Here is a 19528-nt window from a genome sequence, read left to right as displayed (position 1 = left end):
TGCAAGTCGCAAGTTGCTTCGTTGAAGTATCGGTCAAGAATCCCGTATCTTTGGCTAGTAGAGGTAATCAAGTCGAGGTTTACTGATTGATGTTTTGTGCAGCGAAGGGACTTTGAATACAGATTTATATAAATAGCTTCTTGCGCGTTTGTTTCGAGACCAAACAGCTCAAATACCACATTGATCCTGAGTCACAAACGAAGGTCAGGTAGTAGTTGTCCTCCGTGATGGAGTTCCTCTTGACTCCGGAGACTTGGACTTCTCCTTTTTCTTCCGCTCCTCTTCTTTCCATTTGTCCTCGGCTTTACACCAGGCACACTTTCGGTGCACTGTTGAATAATCGTATACACGATATGTACAATCACGGTCGCCACATGATCGCTCAGTCGAAGTACGATGCAAACAGAGTGCATAGACTGTTACAAAGCCGGCGCACATGATGTGACCTTCGGAGATCTTAGACGTCCAGTCGTCTGAGTCTGGTTTAAAGATGGAGAGAGTTTCCAGGGTATCAATCTTCGAAGTCTTGGGGTTCTCTAGAGGTTTCAGTTTGTATACGGATACTATCATGTAGTTTGAAATTGTCCTAAATTTTCGAAATGGAGCGAGCTACAGTGCGCTTTTATAGCCATGTTCAACGTTGCGTTTATCAGAGAGGGTTGACAATCTTGATGTTATGGAGATTGACAGTATTCCGACAATCGTTTGACTCTATCGAACAGATGTGCATAAATAACGAACAGAGGGAAAACAAGACTTCTGTTGGGCTTCTTCTGCTGTTCGAATTCCCCAAGATTGGACCATTTACGTCGAGCTGGATAATAGGGCGTGTGGGAGCAAACCCGAAATGTAACATCCTATGCCAGTAACATCCCATCCTGACGTCCAACATATTCATGCATTAACAGCAGTTGACTCACATCAATTTTGTTTGAGTAAAGCTTGTCACGATGTCGTGTGCCACGTGCAAACGTCAGTCAAATGAGAACTGCTGAGGTTCGGACTGGCACAAGACAACCCATGGAAGGCGCAGGGGAAGATCTCGAAGCTCCCGCCTGACCCTAGTGCTGCAGTGATCGTTTGCACCTAAAATCGTGTATAGCGAACGCAGATGTGGTGCCATTTGCGCTGTTGGGTGTCGTGAAAACAGAAACAGGAAATGTGGGGAGACGAGGCTGTGGTGAGTCAGGGGTAATGCGGAGAAGGAGACAACATCACTACCACCACTTTCAGGGCGAACATTAGCTCTCATGCTCTACCACATGTCAGTTTTCAGTCCAAGTAATTCTTGTTGACTGATGGATTGATGCCAAGCTAGGTAGGACCCGATTAATGCCTGTAAAACATGTTGGTACCGAACTTCTATGTACACTCTGGTGTTCAGTCTCTGTCACATTCCAACCAGAATCACCCGTCTGTATGGCTGGCCGCTGAAGAAGCCACCACAAGACTGCCCTGCCTTGCACTCATAGATGTGCAATCCCCAGCAGCAATACTTACTCAAGCCTTCTTCCCAACCCACCAACAGCGTCTCTATTGATCATACCCAACTGCCAACAGAACGACCTTTCATGATTTCCATTTCTTCTTCTTCTTCGGCGTCTGGGTGGGCGTCCCCTCGGAAGCAGTCTTTTGAGGACAATTGTCCTTGCCGCACTCGTAGTTGAGATCGGTCCATGTCTTTGAAGTTTCGCAGTCCGGCCACTTCCTGCAAGTTCGGTTTCTGACGTCGGTGCAACCGCAATAGTAGCTGTTCACTATCTCACGGCACATGCTTCCCTAGGTCTAATGGCTTGTGCGGCTTGTCGGCCACTTCGCTTGAGGATGAGAAACCAGAGGATGGTTGATGCGGACCTTGTGAGGGTACCAATAGTTGGTTTCCAATACCGAGTTGTGCGCTATCGAGTATATGACCTCGAGGATGAAATTCCTTTGGGTTGATGCTATCGACATATATGTATTTGATTTAGGTGGGGAACATCAGAAACAAGGACGATGGACAGACCTTGAGGATCATTATATGTATCCATTCGGCTTGACAATCGAGTGCAGTACCATGTCACCGCGAGTTTGCTCAACTCTTCTCTGACGAGGCTCTGGCTCACCCAGCAATGGGTGAACTGACTGATGTCGCGGGAGATCGCAAATGCTGTTGGTTTGAATGATCACCTTTGATTGTCCGCCAGATTCTCATGACACATATAGAACAAACGGTCTTTTCCAATCTAGATTATGACATGATATACGGGTAATGATTAAGAGGTATGCTAGTATCGAATTTCACATTACTCTGCCATGATTTTACTTCGGAGCCTAATTGAAGCCGCCTACTGAGATTGATGTTTGCCGCAAGTCATAGTAGTTACATAGTATGCCGCCCTACCGTAGGCACAGAGTGCTATGAAAACCTATGATATGATCTCTGCTCCACGCCGCCCAGTATAACCACACTACCTATTCACCCCGGCTATCGCCTAATCTCCTCTAGGATTTCTTCTTCTTCTTCTTCTTCTTCTTCGTAGTCTTTGTAGGTTTCTCGGCAATCCCGACGTTAGCAGTTTTCTGAGGACACATCTCGGTACCGCACTCATCGTTGATGTCGGTCCATAGTTTTGTGGTCTCGCAGTTTGGCCAGTACTTACACAGGTGTCTTCTGGTGCCTGTACACCCGCAGTAGTATGCCATAACTACAGTTCGACACATTCCGTGAGATCGTAAGAGGATCTGGATGGGTTGTCAATCGGTTCGACCGAGTTTTGGGTGGATAGAAGCTTGGTCGGCTATATAATGGTATACGGGCCTTGACAAATTGAAATCGATTCGGGTACTTTATAGAGTGCGCTTTCGATCGTGAGTCAACACCACTAGGACATGTGCATTCTGACTTTGGAAAATGCGGTTAAGAAGATGGTTCTGACCTCGGAGATCAAGATATATATATCACCCATTTAACGTCACAAGGAGTTCACTCAGCCATTGTCGTACACGCTTCTAGTTCGCTGACACCTTGGGCTAGAGATGAGTGATCATGTGGACGGTCCTAACAGCCACCTACACGGTATGGCGTCAGATCAGCACAGAACAATGGTTTTCCTTTCGCGTGAAAGGAACCTTCTTCTCAACATTGTTGCCCTTCACCAGCAGCTCTCGCTGTCCCAGAGTTCAAAGCGCATTAGAATTACTCTTTGAAATGCTGGTAAGGGAAATTGCATGTCTCAGGCCCTGTTTCTAACACTCAGGTTCCGATATCACATTGGGAGACACCAAGCTAATCAACCAGCAGAATCAAGTGCTATCCAAGAACCAGCTGCCCGACTGACTCCCTCCAACAGCAATTCCTCCAGATTGACTACTGCTTCACGCCCTTTTTGGCGGGCTTGGAAGTAGTCTGTGGACATGCCTTACTTCCACACTCGATATTGAGATCCTTCCATACCTTGTCGGACTTACAGTTTGGAAAGCTCCAGCAGTATCGTTTTTCCGAACGCGTGCACCCGCAATAGTATACGGTCTTTGTGATGCGACACATAATTGAGTTTGAGGAGATACTAGATCTCTGGCAAGTGTGTGCTTCTGTGGGTTTCCGGTAAGAGTTGCAGGTGTTTAGAAATGTTTCGATGGTTGATATGGTATGGTTGTGACTCGGGTGGTATTTGTGTAAGGAACCTTTGGGGATAGATACGTGTTGGGCATGATACTCGTCTGCGATGATCTGTGGCAAGTCAACCGGGCGGGTGAACAAACCATCAATGCTATTGCACATTGGCCTCGTGAGCGAGGGCTGAGATGTCGTGCCAGACATGTGTCGAAATGGGCATTGCGCACTCGTCACCATCGTTCGCGTAAAGAAGTCTGACTGAGGATCTGTCTCACCGGAGTTATCCGAGACAGAAACTTGCCTTGACTGTGCAAACGAATACTCAAAACGGTTGAAGTACATTTCAAAGTGGTAGAAGCGAATCATGATGGTCGAGGTAAGTTTCATCTGACGAGTCAATTGTCTGGTCATACAAGCTGCCTTGGTAGCTAGTTCTAGCAACTCCACAGACGTTGAGCCCAGTAGTGATTCATGGCCATTATCCAGTACCATCGTTCCAAGACAGTTAGTCAGGTTCAAAGAAAGCTTATCATCAGCCGTTGTTCACACTTTCGCTCCATCAGACTCTAGACTTTGTTCAGTAGTCATACATAATGTTTGCCTTGCTGTGCACAAAAGCCCACATGTTGGCAAGTCATCCAGTTGACCATGCTTGCTGTTATCCAACGACAATTTCTATCCTATCGTAATCTTGTTGTCCATAGAATGCTTCAAGTGTGAAAGAAGGACTTTGGTAGGTAAAGAGGTCGAGCCGTCGAGATTAGGCTGTTGCTAGTCCGTCAGCGTCAAAGATACCCGACTGATTGATTGCTGGTTCCTCGAGGCGCCGAGGAGTGGCCGTCCACATTCGCACACTTCTCAGCCATCAGAGTTTTGCTTTGATTCGTTGACATTGCCAACAGATTGCCGCAGTGGGAGCATTGTGGGTTGTAATGTTGTGAGGTCCGGAAATCCAGCAGATGCTTCGGCCACTGTACCAGCGATGCCCGCAGGTGTAGGTGGAGTAGTAATCGATACACATTTTGATGGTGGCGGGTGGTGGATTTCTTGATTTCCCAACGGGACGGTAGAGGAGTTGATGGTTGCGAGAGAGGAGTGCGAGGGATCGGTCTCCACTAGCTGGAGAATTTTGGCGGATGTAATAAGTATCTCGTGTGGAAAGAAGAGGATTCGTGAGATCGATCGAGTGGAATGTAGTTTCGACACAATATTTGGCAGTTTTGGTTATGCCTTGTTGGTATTGGATGTGGGTTGAAGGAGCGGACGATATCAAAATCAGCAGGCGATGAGAACGGAAAGGGTCTGCAGACGAGGTGGCCGAAGGATGTTGAGCGTGAAATGAGAACGAGATGTGAGGGTACAACGAATCGTATGTGACATACGAGACGACTCTCTCAAGGCAAATAGTGAATATGCCACGCAGCGCCTTTCGTTTCGTGAAGAAAGCCGTGGTTTACCTCGAGGCGACCGCCAGATACAAACACATCTGTACAGGCAGTGCTGCGTTCATGACAGGACAGTATGCGCTCAGAGGTAACGCAACCAAGCTTTTTCGATTCCTTCCTTTGACTCTTACCTCTACATCGTTAAGGTCGTGGTATCCCATCTGAGAATATCGGACTACGATGACATTGAGACGCCGCAGACACAGAAAACAGGTTGAACCACTACCTTGAAAGACCTCAATTCGTTTCTCACCCCGTTCTCGCAAGATGACTTTGTTAGAAAGCGGACATCCACTCCTTCCATATTAGGCATCGCACAGTCGGCGATATACTACCTTATTGTGGCTATGAATCATCCACTGATCGCGATCTCGTGTAGCTCGGTTGATCTTGCAAATGTCGTGTGAAGATGTCAACGTCAGTAGCGATGGTGAGGCACGGAGTCGAAGATCGCATAAACGGAGGCCTGAGGCGCTGCTGGAGTGAGAGTTGGGGTTTCTGTGCCAAATAGAAGTTGTGCTCAGATGCCCTCTCCGTCATTACGACCCCACAGCTTCACAGTCCTATCATGGCCACTGCTTGCGATCCATTTGGCATCACTTGTGACATCGACGCTCAGTACATTACCCGAGTGACCATTTAACTGTTTCGCAAGTGACCAATCGTCTGCTCCGTAGATGTTGACGTTCTTATCAAAGCCACTGGAAACGAAAAATGTTCCTGCTTTGCGAGGGTTATGTTCTTGTCTGACGCCACTTGACTCGACCAAAGTCGAGATATCAGCGTCGGTCCCTTTGAACCATCTCAGGTCGGAGACATTGCCATTATGAGCACCGATGGATGAGACCGCCCGTACTTGTCGAAGGTCCCAACACTTGACAAAGCCATCTCCCGAGCCCGAAAGTACGCGATAGCCATCGATACCCCAATCAAGGGAGTATATTTCTCTGATGTGACCGTCTAAAATCATGACAGTGCGTCCTGATCTCAAATCCCAGATGCGACCAATACTGTCGAATCCTCCACTGGCCAGTAGCGAGCCATCGGTATTGAAACTGACGGTAAATACCTGTCGAGAATGTCCTTCTTGTAACAATAGCTCCGTGGTCGTTTCAACGTCCCATAGTCGCCAAGTAGTGTCAAAGGACGCCGAGGCCAGATATTTTCCCGAAGGATGAAACTCGACTCGACACACACGATCTGTATGGCCTTGTAAAGTGGAGATTGGGGTTTCTTTGTTCAGATTCCAGAAATGAATGTCGCTTGCACCTCCTTGACCACCAGCACCACTCGCAATGTTCAACGAATCTGATGACACGTTGGAAGACGGCAAAGTCGAGCCAGGATACCAGGCGAGCCCGCCAACGATTCCGGTATGACCTCGCAGAGTGGCCTTCTCTTCCAGATTCGGCACATCCAGCAACTTAATACCACCACCCCAATTTCCTGCAGCAACAATCTCGCCGCTGGGAGCAAATCGAGTGATACTGACCGGACGTTCTCCTGCAATCTGAGTACCAAAGAGTTCGAATCCAGCCAACTTCTCCTTTATTGTCTTTCGGTGTTTGATGTGTGTACGTAGTGGGATGGCGGAGTCTTCCCGTTGTCTCAGAACTCTGTCTCTTGCCTTTGGAAGCGAATAGCGGGCAATATCTTTTCTGGCCTGCAGCAGTTCCGGCAGACCTTCAGTGTAGAATTCCTCCTCCTGGTCGGCCTGGTCATCTGCTTCTTGCATCTGGACATCGGTAGCAATACCATCAGCTCCATCAGTGTCGTCTAAAATCAGTTCACGTAGACGATCTCTTCGGTCGGCCGGTCCTTCTCCGAAAAGCGTGATGGGTTGACCACGTTCACGAAGGGTGGCTCTGACCTTTCCATCGTCGGTAGGAACTGCGGTCTGAGCCAAGCGGCGTTTCCGATCCAGTTGTGATAGAATAGCAGAGGCGTTCTCGGAAGCTATTCCGACTGAGCCTGAAGGCATTTCATAGTTGCGATCAATGGCTAGAGACAAAGTGAGCACAGGTGAGAGGAAATAGGGACTGGCATGAACATACGGATGTTTGCAAGATCGACACCCATTTCGACATCCTAGTATTCAACCATTTCCGTCAGCTATCGTTTCCCGCTTGTGATTCTTGCTCGGGGCCTTGAGACAGTGAATAACCATGTACAGGCGAGACGGTAGGGATTGAGCATGAGGACTTACCGGAGGCGCCTCCTCGACATATGCGCGACGGGAGGGATGCATTGTGACTAATGAATAAGGAGGGACAGTGGGAGTATGAAGTCGAGCGCAAGGCTCTTTGTGGCAGTCGTCGTCGCCCCTAATCCAGCTTTGATATGAGCCAGCAGGCAGGGTCCGCAACACTTTTTACTTTCATGCGGGGAGACAAGAGGGACCAGCACCAGAATTGATGCCAAGCAAATGAAATGACGGTCATTCCAAATCTGCGCAGCGCAGGGAAACTCGACGCTGTTCGTCGTTCCGACACTGACACGCAACTTGTACTCCAGGATCCTTCACATTCACATCCACCTTCTTACTACCTCACTTCTGTATTCTCATTCTTTTCTGGTTGACTCTGTATACTAGTTTCTTCTTCTAGCTTTTCCCACGCGTTACCTGCGTGTGTCTTAATAGTCTCGACACTTTCCCTCACGGCTACAACCTCAACCCTCAACCCTCTACCAGCCCCAACCAGCCAACTAATGACGAACGTCCACGACTCCGTCCGATCCATCACCAGCCAGGCTTGCTCCTCTCTTGTAGATTCGTGATCATTCATTACACCCACCTGTACTATCTGATCTGTGCATTGAGTCACCAGCCGTGTTTTCACCATGGCCGCCGCCGTCGCTTCTGCTGCGGAGATTATCCCCCAGCTAGAAGCGGCGCGTAAACTGGCCCTTGGAGATCCTCAAGTGTACAATCAAGTCCTCCCTGGAATTCTACCTATTATCGGTCCGACCGCCCACGTTGAAGTGAGAAGATGGGGTGCAGATTTCCTCGCTGAGGGCTTCGCCAGCCCTTCGGTCTCGAATCAACAGAAGGAGCAGTTATCCATCGAAGTCATTCCCACTTTACGCGGCATCCTAGAGAATCAAAAGGAGGATGTGGCGGTCATCAGGAGTGCTGTTCAAGCCGCAGCTAGTTTATATTCCTTGGTCTTCAGACGAGTGTACGTGAACCACGTCTCAGGCTTTAGTCCTACACATCTAACATCCCTTTTGCAGTATCTCTCGCCCAGCCGAGGTGGCATTATGGCAGGATTTGAGTGCCATCAAACTCAACATTCTACAACGCATGGACTCGGCTCCTCCAGCTGTCCGGATTTGCTGTATCAAATTCGTTCAAAAAATCGTCCTGGTAGAGACCCCTGGTCAAATCGCCGACCCTCGCGTGAGTCCATATCAAACGTTCCTCGACGGAAGATGCAGTACTAACAATCCCCAGCGTCCCGATCAGAATGAAACTTCTATTGCTCTTGTTCCTCGAAATCATCCTCTGTTACAATTACCCAACCTCGAGGCTGAAGCATCTGGCTTATTGGATAGGCTCCTAAGTGTATTTCAAGAGAATTCAACGTACGTATTTCTAGACTACAGCCAGACACGAGGCTGACTTGGATAGTGATCCTATAATCGTCGACGCTACATTGAACTGCTTACCCATTCTTATCCGAACACGACCATCAATAGGGACGAAAATCATCTCTGCCGTTCTCAATTTCAACCCGATGAAGCAGGGAAACTCACCGATGACTCCCAAGATTATGGTTATGATCAGGTCTATGGAAAGGACAACTCGAGCTCTGTTGAGATGGGTTTTGCGCGCCGTCCCAAATCACCCTATGGATCAGAAAATACAGCAATACCTGATGCGACTCCAGCAATCGCGAACTGCAGTGTTTTCCGATACAACTGCTCACAAGCGCCCTGCAGAACCTACAGATGGCTTGGATGAGGCCAAGCGGCAACGACTCACCGCTGCTCCTCGCAAATTCCCTCCTATGCCACCACCACCCAACTCGTTTGCTCATCTGTTTACCTTAACAGAGGACCCCAATCTAAAGCAATTTGATGTAACATTACTTCCTGCTGATATCGTTAGCGACGTCACAGCAGTCTTTCTACAACATGTCGAGTCTACTTCATTGGACCTGGCAATTGAAGAAGTTCGCGCCAGATATGTACACCTTCAAAAGGTCACTCAACCCACTCCAATACCAGATGTACCAATGGCTGGTCCCACAGGAATTGACGATGACGATGACTATGATCCTGAGTTCGTGGCTAGCACAGAATCGGGGATGGATGTTTCGACAGGAAAGGCTCTCGACGAATTGATTCAGCCTGCCATTGATCTGGGACCTTTTGAATTGCCCAAACCTCCACCACTGACCTCCGATCAGATCGATGTCGTCACGAATCAGAGCGTTGATCATGTTGTTCAGCTCATCGCAACTCTCGACAATGCAGTCCAAGCTCCAGTCAAGCAAAAATCGGGTCTAAATCGGCTGGCAGCAAGCACTAATGACCGGGATTCATGGGTGACCATCCTGATCCGTTTAGCCACCCGTGCTTCTTCTGGCCTGGACGACCTCACAAACACTCTACTGGATGATCCCGACCGTAACAAGCTGATCAAACGAGAAGACCTAAACATCGAAGAACCAAATGTCGCCAACCGCATCCGTCAGACCCTCTTCATGTATATCCTTGACGACTTCCGACAACGACTCAACCTCGCTATATCCTGGCTGACCGAAGAATGGTACGCCGACAAAATGGCTGCGAAAACCCATCCGGAACTCGCCGATCTGCCAAATTACTCTCGCTGGGTGAACCGCGTCATCGACCGCCTCCTACCCTATCTCGACGCACGCGACAAAAACCTCCTCATCCGTTTCCTCTCTGAAATCCCCGCCATCAATCGTGAAATTCTCGACCGAATCAAATCCCTCGCTCGAGACCCCGAACGTATCAACATGTGTGTACTATCAATGCAGTACCTGTTGATGCTCCGACCGCCCTCACGGGAATTAGTCCTGGACACGATCGAGACGATCTGGCATGAGGGAGATGCACAAGCCAAAAGCGCCACGGTCAAAGTCCTCACGAAATGGAGGCCAGGCTTCCTCGAAAGCAATGCGGAAGCGAAGAAGGAAGATGTCGCAAATGCGGGTGCGATTGCGCAGAAGACGGAGATTCAGGTCAAGGGCATGGCAGGCACGAATGGCCTCAAGAGTCCACCGTCTGTGGCGGCGCTCGAGAGACCAGTCGACCCCAGGAAGCGCAAGGCGCAGCCTGTTGTTACTGCATAGGTATCGAAGTCCTTGCAGCGGTGAGTGTGAATTCTGGGTCTGCTTCACTAGTGGGAGATGATCAGATGGGCCTAGTTAGTTGCAGGTATCGGACAGCAGTCAGAGCCCACGAATCTGGGTCCTGGATATGAGTGCTCATCTATGTACTGTACCATATGTGTGCCTTGCGTGGGGTACCTGACGTTCATTGCTTGAACTGAAATGCTATTACCATTATCCTCATCCTCTGTCTGGACGACACTTGCCGTCAGGCTTCTTTTTCTCGTACCAGGTCCAGGCAACAACCTCGTCTTGCATGTCTTTGACAAAACATCCCAGTCCAAGGCGACACCGTCCAATACAGTGAGATAGTATATCTTCAAAGTAACACGTACACATACCTCACTACAGATCATCACAACAACCCCCGGGCATTATTAACCCTTCTCCCCATTCCCGTCCCCTTCCCCCTGACCTTCCCACTCTTCACCTCCATCGACACCCTCGCCTGGTCGACCGCAACCTCGAGCTCAGCTACGCCCCGCTTATTCTCACGCGCCGTTTCACTTTCCAGACATTCGGTTACGGCGTTGAGCACGTCCCGGCGCGCCATCGCTGCTTTCTCTGCCGCCGCTAGAATTTCGGCTACCTGGGCATCTGACTGCGTTTGGAGGTTGGTTGTTTGTGCTTGGAGAGAGGTGTGGAGTAGTGGTGGGGCGGGGAGGGAGAGGGAGAGATGCTGCAGGAGGGCGGAGAGGGCGGGTTGATTTGGCACCGGAGTGTCGCTGGTAGTAGTGGTGGAGGAAGGTGTTGTGGTTGATTTGGCTGGGTTCTGTGGAGGTGGCTTTCGAGGGTGATGTTTGGTTAGGAGGTCGGTCCTTGCGAGGAGATCTCGTAGGCCTGTACGCTGAACTTGGAGCGTTTCGAGCTTTGTCGACAGCTTCTCGAGTGAGTCCGTGAGAAAGGCGAGTTGAGAGTGGATCTAGTTAGCCCCCGATTCAAATGTCAGCCATGCTTCGAAGCAATGTTGTAGATCGTTCCAAGGAGAACGATGCATCTCCTCAGGGCACAGAGAGAACTATCGTCAGAATGAACACGTACCGTCTCACCCACCCTCCTCCCCTCCATTTCCCTCGCACAATCAATCTCACGCAACGCAGCTTCAATCGGGCCAGCATGCTCATGCCGGACAGTCATGGTGACCACATCGTCGATCTCGGCATAAAGCGACCCAAGATCATTTTGGACCTCGCTGACCGTTTCAGAGGCCAGGTGGGATTCATCAGGCACAGCTTCACCCTCTGGGTCCAGCATTACCTGTCCCTGCTCCTCCAGACGTCGCAGATACGTGCTGTCAAGCCGGTCCTTGAGCGCTTGCACGCGGAAATGCTGCAGCGCGGAAGTCAGGCGAGAGACACGCAGTGCGGTTTCGGCGGTATCCAGTGACGTTGACTCTACGGACGCAGAGACGAGGACATTCAGTGCGTCGATGGCACGGTCGTCCGCGTTGAATATGCTGGCCACAACGCTGCCGACAGATTTGATGTCCTTGGCCACACTCTCGTTCTCGTTCTGTAGCTCACTCCGTAAGTTCTCTAAGAGCTGTTCGTTCTGTTCGGGTGATGTTAGGACTACTTATTGATCTAAGAGAAAGGGATGAGAAGGCATACTGTAAATGTAATGTGCTGGATCTCGGCGGCCTGTCGCTGACTGAGATACGATGTGTGCGTGGCTCTGCGTTGAACAGCGGCGGCTTCGCTTGCTCGGAGATTACTGAGATATGTTGCTTGAGCTTCAAACACTCGTGTCTGTTGCTCGATCGCGTTCGTCGACGCCTGGAGAGCTTGGATAGCATGTCGGAACTCTTCGTCGGTGGATGGGATGGTTATCGAGTTGCTGAGAGTTGTCTTCGCCATCATGCTTATTTTAATAATATCCCGCTTCTATGTGACCATGTGGGATCGCTAGGCTTGGATATGAATCATCGAGAAATGTGTTGGGTTCGTTTTTACAAATTTAGTTTGGGTTGACTATGAGTGAGCAAAGCGACCGAGGCTTGAATTTATCTCGATCCTAATCGATCAACTGGGGCGTTGTGCTCCGGAAGTCCTGTGTTTTCTTTAGGTTTAGATTTTCATTTAATGTTCGGCGGAAGACGCCAACAAGAAGTACAACTTATTCATCTCAGAGCGGTCACTGTACGAGCAGGTGCGACGAGGCTGTCAAGCATGCAGCTAGCAGCATCGCCGGAGCGGAACCTTGGCCTTTGATCTTGTTGGCAGACTGGCAAAGAAGTGCTTCGCTATCTGTCCTACTTGGGAACTAATTGTACGGAATGGCACCTTGAAATATGTGACCAGTACACGCCAATGAGCTCAACAGCTCATGATAAATTGTGGATGGGGAAAGTGTGCTATTGTGACACGAGCCCAGCTGTCCAAGTACACTGCTCCACGTCGTCAACGCTCATGATTAATGTCCCGGTGTCATGGCCGTTGGGCACAACCTGATTTGAAGTCTCCAAGGTTTGCAACGATTTAGTCACAAACGCTTCCTCGTGTTCTCTAAACTATGATGACCTACTGCGTGTAGGAAGATCTTTGCACCATGGCTAATTCCATGATCAAAGAAAACAGTCAATAGAGATTTGAATCAGACTGAAACCCTTTCTCCTTTTGATGGAATATCAGATATTGGATATCCACGGCTCTGAGATGATAAAGCCTTGTGAATAGTAGCGGGTGCTCGAAAGGGCTGGACACAATATATTCTGGTCCTTTCCGCTACGTGGAACAGGTACGGCGGTTGCCAAAGCGCTCCTGTATCGAACCCGGAGTTCAGCGGGTCGTTCCTCCTATATGACTGGGGTTAGGGAAGTGAGAGATGTCGTCGACATCTCCGCCGGCGTTCAAAGGAGGAACCTCCCCTTCTTAAAACATATAGCTGGCTTGATTCATGCTCCACTCTTTGTATCACTCTGTGTATCACTCAGTGCTAAAATTGCTGGTTACTCGAGTCCCGAAAACAACCTGGAATTGCCTGACGAGATAGCCTGGGATCTCCGTAGATCGTGAAACTTCTGACTCGATCAGAAGACATTGACTTAGGCCTAGGATTGTTTGGCGTGGCCATTTGTAACGGTTCCGTTCGCAGTACCATTGGCCTTTTGTGTCTTTGCTTCGCGAAACTTGGCGATATCTTGAATGACCATCTTTTCAACGCGATTTCGTAATTCAGGTCTGTAGCCAAGAGCGAATAGGAGCTCTAGCCAGACAAACAAAGGTGCGAGGAATAGTGCTTGGAAAAGGTTGTCAAGAAGCGCCGGTGCACGCCCCTCAAATAAGCCGTGGCCAACGAATTGAGCAATCCAGGCAGCGGCAAATCCACAAACCGCCCAGAAGTTCGCTGTCATCCCATGTAGAGATGTCAAGTATTTTCCATATGCTGTCCCGGCGAACAAAAGAACAGACAGGGCGGATCCAGCGACGGGTTCGAGTAAAATGTACAAAGCAGAGTATGCTATACAAAGTAATGTGCCGATGTTCAAATCGAGGTAAGGAACGGTATTGGCATCGGGCAACGGTATGAGGGTCGGAGTATTAGTGCCCTTCACACATGTAAGTAGAGTGCCACTGGGGCGGATGAACGAGCGTGACAACTTCACGCACCAGCAGGAATGTAGTCCAGAGGATGACAGGAACTCCGATCAAATGAATGCCAATATTGGCCTGATGGCTTGTTAATTGACTGACGTAGATACATGGCAGGTGGGTGACGTTACCGGATTGTGGTGATAGGCGCCATACTGTGTAGGTCTGGTCAGCAATGCAGTCCGATCGTTCCAAGGGTCTCGGAGAGGATACTTACGAAACGGAGTTGCTTCTCAAGATTGAGAGACATGGTTGGGTTATAATACACAGTGTGGGAGCGACATGAAAGTTGAAAGCTAGTAAGTCATTGGAATTGAAGAAGGAACTTCTAGTAGAATGGAAGACCGTGGGTAAGGAATGGGAGCGTTGCAGAAGCAGAAGTATCAACAGAAGAAACGACGATGGAGTCAGGCGAGAATCAGTTGTCAAACTTGAAGCGATGGAAATGGCGCACGCGGATAAATTCGCAATCATGCGCTGGAGTTCCAATTGCTTACCACCAGGACCGCATGTGATGTTGTCGCAGGCTGTGATTTTATTGCTACTCCGTACGAGGTAAGGGTGTCCGGGGCATCAGCCATGGCTAGAGCATGGAAGGCGTGTTCAGGGTTCTTCGGCGCGAATTCGTGTTGCCCGGCGGATCAGAGCGATGGAAAATGATAGAGCCATGTTCCTCTCCTATGCTTCACCGCACAACTTAGTCAGCCGTGCCTGCGCTAGTCTTTTTGTTCACTGACTCTCCAGACATTCTTCACACACTTGCACCGGCAACCAACACCGACATACCAGCGTTGACCACGGTTCACGAACACAGACAAAATTGCTACACAAGCACAATCGCGTGGTCTTGATCGCTCTCTGGTGCGATCCATCGAAACTTCTTTCGCGCTGCAGTTTGGTCTATCAGCACCTACCGCAACGAACCGGTGGCAGGGTCTCCATCTCGAAGAGGATGAATTAAGGCTTCACAACACAACACACCTCCTTGTATGGTTGGTGGAATCCAGTCCCGCCCGTGACCATGTTCTTCCTCCGCTATCTTGAACGCGAAATCAGTATCCATCCATCATTCTTTGGCCAGGGAATACCTGATAGACTCAAGGATCAGCTTTACGCCGATCTCGAAGGCAGTTGCAATGGAGAATATTACATCATTTGCATCATGGACATCTACAACATCTCTGCTGGTAGAACCCGGCCAGGCTCGGGTGAAGCCCATTACACTATCCTTTACCGTGCCATTCTGTGGAAGCCATTCAAGGGAGAGACTGTGCGAGAATTCGTCCCCCTGCCTTGACATGCATTCCCTGACGAGAGCTACAGATTGATTGTGCTGTCACCTCCATCAAACCCCAAGGTGTCTTTTGTGAAGCCGGACCATTGATGGTTTTTGTCTCCAAACTGGTAGGTTTTGTCTCCGAGATGCGAGAGGGGTGAGCAATGTGTTGAACAAGTATAGCATCTTCCCCCGGACATGCGATACAACCCGGATGCAACTCCTCCACAGTACTCCAACGGTGCGGGAGATGTTATTGAAAAGGGTTCTGCCGTGAGAGTACAGCTTATCGGCCTTCGTAGTGACGTTGGCAATATCTACTCCATCGGCAAAATGTCCGCTGCGTGGTTTGGGTGAGTCGTTATCATCGCTCGCTCGGTGGCGAATTTCGGAGCTGATCACAGCAGTGCTACTTGATCAATTTTGGATCATCCCAAATGCTTCAAAGGTTTGGGGAAACAATTTTCAGTTCCCTCGTTGGATACATGGCTACTACCTGTGGTAGACTTGTCAACTCGCCCATGCACGATCAGATCATGACACAGTAGAAACAGTGCAAATCTCACAGACGAGGTGACGTTTTGTGCCAGTGCCTGCTTCGATCGAAGGCAGCCACAATTATATCCTACTCGGATTGGGGTATGGATATGATTGCGCAACTGGCCGTAACTTGTGGCTTGAAATTGGGAGACAGGGTGCATGCAAATGCAAGCGAGGATGATTGAAACAACTTTACCAGAATGGTCTCGATGAAACACCGCCCAAGCTCTCTAGGCCAAAGTGCCAATTATTGAAGAGGTATGAGCTGAGGCTGCAAGGAGTTAACGTGGCCCCGAATTTCCCCATTCATAAGGTGGCATCTGTGGTTGATGACATGAAACACCCAGCGACGCGACTGGTGGGGCTCACGCGTCTTCCTATTGCTTACCCCTTCACCAACACACAACACAAAGTGGCCAGTAGAGTGTTTCTAGATAAACAAGCATTTCCTTCACAGTGCAGTCCATCAGGTCCGTAACGAGTGACCCGGGAATTAACCTTTGATCCTAAAAACAACCTCCCGCTGATCACCAGCTGCTCCTTCCTCATTGTTGTGTTCTTTCCCTTTTCACCTTCTTGTCAACAACATCCCATAATTTCTCCCCGTCCCCAAACTGCGCCACGAACCACTGCATCTTCTTCTACTTGGACTTTACCTTCCTCGAAGTGGATTGAAATATTCCAATTGAAGTGATCGCAGCGTCACGAGGCACACCTTCGAAGATGAGCCTCAAATCCATCTACCAGCGCTTTCTCGAGGTCCCCAATCCCATCAGCCTGTCTGACAATGCCTCTCTATCCTACATCACCACGCTGACCTCGTTCTCCACCTCCGCTGCAATTGTTCGTCACCTTGAAACGCAAAACAAGAAGGTGGTACAAACGAGAAGTGCCAAGGTCATCACTGCGATCGAAGGTCACCGCGCTCTGGCCTTGGAAGTGGAAACGGTTCTAGAATTCATCTCCGGTGGAGGTGCATACCTTCCGGGCTTGGAGAACTTCATCGTGGATAAGGTGGCGACCATTCCAACCGTTAGTTCATGTGCTCACTGCTGGTCGAATCTTTACTGACGCTTGATTTCCTCTCAGACTCATATTGTCTATTTTGATGCCGAGAGCAAGATTTCACACATCCGCATTTCTTGGGATCAAGGATCCTTGTTGAAACAAACAGAAGTCATTGGTTCACGAGGCAGAAACTGGCCTGTCTTTGATGGTCAAGAGCAGGTCAGGTTGATCAAATCCGGTGTCTCCGCGGCGGCCGTGGAAGATGCCGCAAGCCCTCGCGGACGATCAGTCAATCCCAGCATCGTGTCCTCACGCAGCACATCTCCAAGCAAGAAATACATCAAGGATCCCCATGCCAGTCTCGATCTCTTTCAACCAAGAACCTTTGATGAGAACAAACAACCCACCGGCCCCAATGCGGTGGCTCCACGAGCTTCAGCCAAACCGGCTCCACGTGAGATGAGCGAGCTTTTCGCAGCCGGCCATGAAGACCACGAGCCTGGATCGCCGAAGAAGGTCCCCGTCACATCTGTTCCAGCACCAAAGGGCCGCAGCAGCACGCAGCAGAAGTTTGCACCATCTCGTTTGTTCGCCGATGACCCAGATGAGCCTGCTGCCGTGCCATACAAGTCAAACCCTGCCAAATACAATCACTTTGATATTGGAGACGAAAACGAATATGATCCCTTGCAGCATCATGACAGCCCACCCAAACCAAAGGCCGCAGTGCCTTTCAGAGGAAAGTCTGGAAAACATGGCCCTCAGTGGGAGTTCCAGGACTTCTATACACCAGCTAAACCTGGTCAAAAGGTCCGTGACCATGACGTGGTTCATTTCAGTCTGGAGAACCCGGAAAACAATCCAGAAACCCCAGCGGCTCGAGCAGGCGCAAAGCCACGCCGGGACAACGAGACTCACTTCGAGCTCCGAGATGATGGTACGCCTGTTGAACGACACTTTGTTCATAAACCGCGAAAAGATGCTGAAACACACTTCCAGTTCCGGGATACTGACACCCCTGCCCCTAACCGTTCAGCGCGCCCAACCAGTTCAGGAGGTGACCGCATGGGTTTATACACCAATAATCTTTACGACGAAGACGAAAACTCGCAACCGCAAGGAAAGGCACCATTAGCCACCATTACCAACAACAAAGGTCGTAGGAATGACTTTGATAGCCACTGGAGCATGACAGACGAGTCACCGGCCGATAAAAAGGGTAGCCACGAAAACCAACACAACGGCGGCGACCATACGAAAGCAGTCAAGATGATGGATTCGCAGTGGGACAACGAGGACCAGGTTACTGAACGGGCCAGAATCCCTGTCAAGAATACACATCCGAAGAAGGGTCTGGAAAGCCAGTGGCAGATGGGGGATCATGAGTCGACAGACAACAATGGCAAGAATGTCACCAAGAGCTTCTGGGACTTTTGAGAGGGTCACACATGTGGTACGAGTGACCCGTGGGCAGAGGCCTTTGTTGTGTCGATGTTTTCGAGTCACAGGTTATGAACCGTTAAGTTGTAAAGATTATGGATCGTATGAACTGGAAAGGCTGGGCGGTAGATAATGATATTGTTCTCAAAACCTCAACGTCGCCCTATGGTGACTTAAAGTAGTTAAATCACGCATTCCCAGATATAAAAGAGTTTGGATGCATTGATCATCACCAGGTTGACATCATTTGTAACCTTCCTAGTTAGTCTTTCTCAGCCCCGACGGAGAGTTCATCCTGCCCACGAGCTGTCATTGGCCTTGGTGGGCTCTCTGGAGTCAGGAACGGGGAGCAGAGACTCGAGAGTAAGAACTTTGTTCCAGGAGACTTGGCCCATGCCCGGAGATAAGGCCACCCATCTCGACACCATCAGAAGTCAGAGTACGGGCACGTTATTGTCGCTCGACAGACCTCGAAAGAGTTCCTTGATGGAATTCTCTTCCTGCTGCAAATCAAAGACGCTAGCCACAGCCGGGGAGCCGTCTGTGAGTCATCGTTAAGTTCTCCTCAAGTCTTGATCCACGAGCATCTGGTCAATCAGCGGTTGAGGTGGCAGCCCTTATCCAGAGCCTTCATGTAAGCAAGCCGCGACATGAGGATCTTGGGGTCCCGGACGGGCACTTCGTACCGTAGTTGACGCCCAGTATCTCATTTCTTTGAGCTTCGTAGATCCTGGTCTATCGAGTCAAAGCCGACTCGCCGTACATCCAATAATGACTTGCTCGCTTCTCCCCATCAAGCAGAAGTTACTATCTTGTCAATGCTGACATGCCACGGGCCATGCATGCAATCATATGGCTTGGTGCCGGGCAGTGTCAGTGCCCAGGATGAGACCACGGGCGGGCTGGGCCTAAGAGTACATCAAAACAGTGGATGTGGGCAGCCCTTCAACCCTACCACTCCCAGTCTAGGTTAAAGCTACAGCGTACCTCAGAGTATCCGTACTAACTCGTCACTAAAACTAGATTCTCGATTCCCCTCCTTGCGTGTCCCCAATTTCTGCCTTACCAATAAGTCTTTTCTGGTCTTCGATTATAGCATAAGACACCCTACGCAATATAAATACTTCACCACCTCACTTCGTGGCCGCGACAAGAGCTTGTGAGCACTCCTCCACCACATTCAACCCCCATCAATCCCTCCCTCGGCCCACCGCCGATAACCCTCCTTAAGTCCGCGCCAATACGCTGTTGGCAGGCTACCGTTTTTC

At 49.8% G+C, this 19528-nt stretch overlaps 5 protein-coding genes across 5 annotated transcripts; 2 read left to right on the top strand and 3 right to left on the bottom strand.

The window, feature by feature from the left end:
- Positions 1-5563: 5563 nt before the first annotated feature.
- On the bottom strand, positions 5564-7291 carry LTR84_003657 (uncharacterized protein; the record flags this gene model as incomplete). Its single annotated transcript, XM_064847241.1, has 3 exons — positions 5564-7044; positions 7098-7131; positions 7250-7291. The coding sequence occupies 3 exons, from the start codon at positions 7289-7291 to the stop codon at positions 5564-5566; spliced, it is 1557 nt and encodes a 518-aa protein (XP_064704962.1).
- A 593-nt stretch (positions 7292-7884) lies between these two features.
- LTR84_003656 (uncharacterized protein) lies at positions 7885-10367 on the top strand (the record flags this gene model as incomplete). The annotated part of the gene is made up of 4 exons (XM_064847240.1): positions 7885-8222; positions 8278-8443; positions 8498-8628; positions 8675-10367. 4 exons carry the CDS (start codon positions 7885-7887, stop codon positions 10365-10367), a joined length of 2328 nt encoding a protein of 775 aa, XP_064704961.1.
- Positions 10368-10761: 394 nt separating this feature from the next.
- LTR84_003655 (uncharacterized protein) lies at positions 10762-12262 on the bottom strand (the record flags this gene model as incomplete). The annotated part of the gene is made up of 3 exons (XM_064847239.1): positions 10762-11328; positions 11448-11957; positions 12017-12262. 3 exons carry the CDS (start codon positions 12260-12262, stop codon positions 10762-10764), a joined length of 1323 nt encoding a protein of 440 aa, XP_064704960.1.
- A 1193-nt stretch (positions 12263-13455) lies between these two features.
- On the bottom strand, positions 13456-14246 carry LTR84_003654 (uncharacterized protein; the record flags this gene model as incomplete). Its single annotated transcript, XM_064847238.1, has 4 exons — positions 13456-13953; positions 14015-14074; positions 14128-14151; positions 14214-14246. 4 exons carry the CDS (start codon positions 14244-14246, stop codon positions 13456-13458), a joined length of 615 nt encoding a protein of 204 aa, XP_064704959.1.
- Positions 14247-16535: 2289 nt separating this feature from the next.
- On the top strand, positions 16536-18257 carry LTR84_003653 (uncharacterized protein; the record flags this gene model as incomplete). The annotated part of the gene is made up of 2 exons (XM_064847237.1): positions 16536-16844; positions 16902-18257. The coding sequence occupies 2 exons, from the start codon at positions 16536-16538 to the stop codon at positions 18255-18257; spliced, it is 1665 nt and encodes a 554-aa protein (XP_064704958.1).
- Between the last annotated feature and the right edge of the window lie 1271 nt (positions 18258-19528).

Source organism: Exophiala bonariae (assembly GCF_035927105.1).
Source record: "Exophiala bonariae strain CCFEE 5792 chromosome Unknown scaffold_17, whole genome shotgun sequence".
Taxonomy (NCBI): Eukaryota; Fungi; Ascomycota; class Eurotiomycetes; order Chaetothyriales; family Herpotrichiellaceae; genus Exophiala; species Exophiala bonariae.
This window is presented reverse-complemented; position numbering and strand designations above follow the sequence as displayed.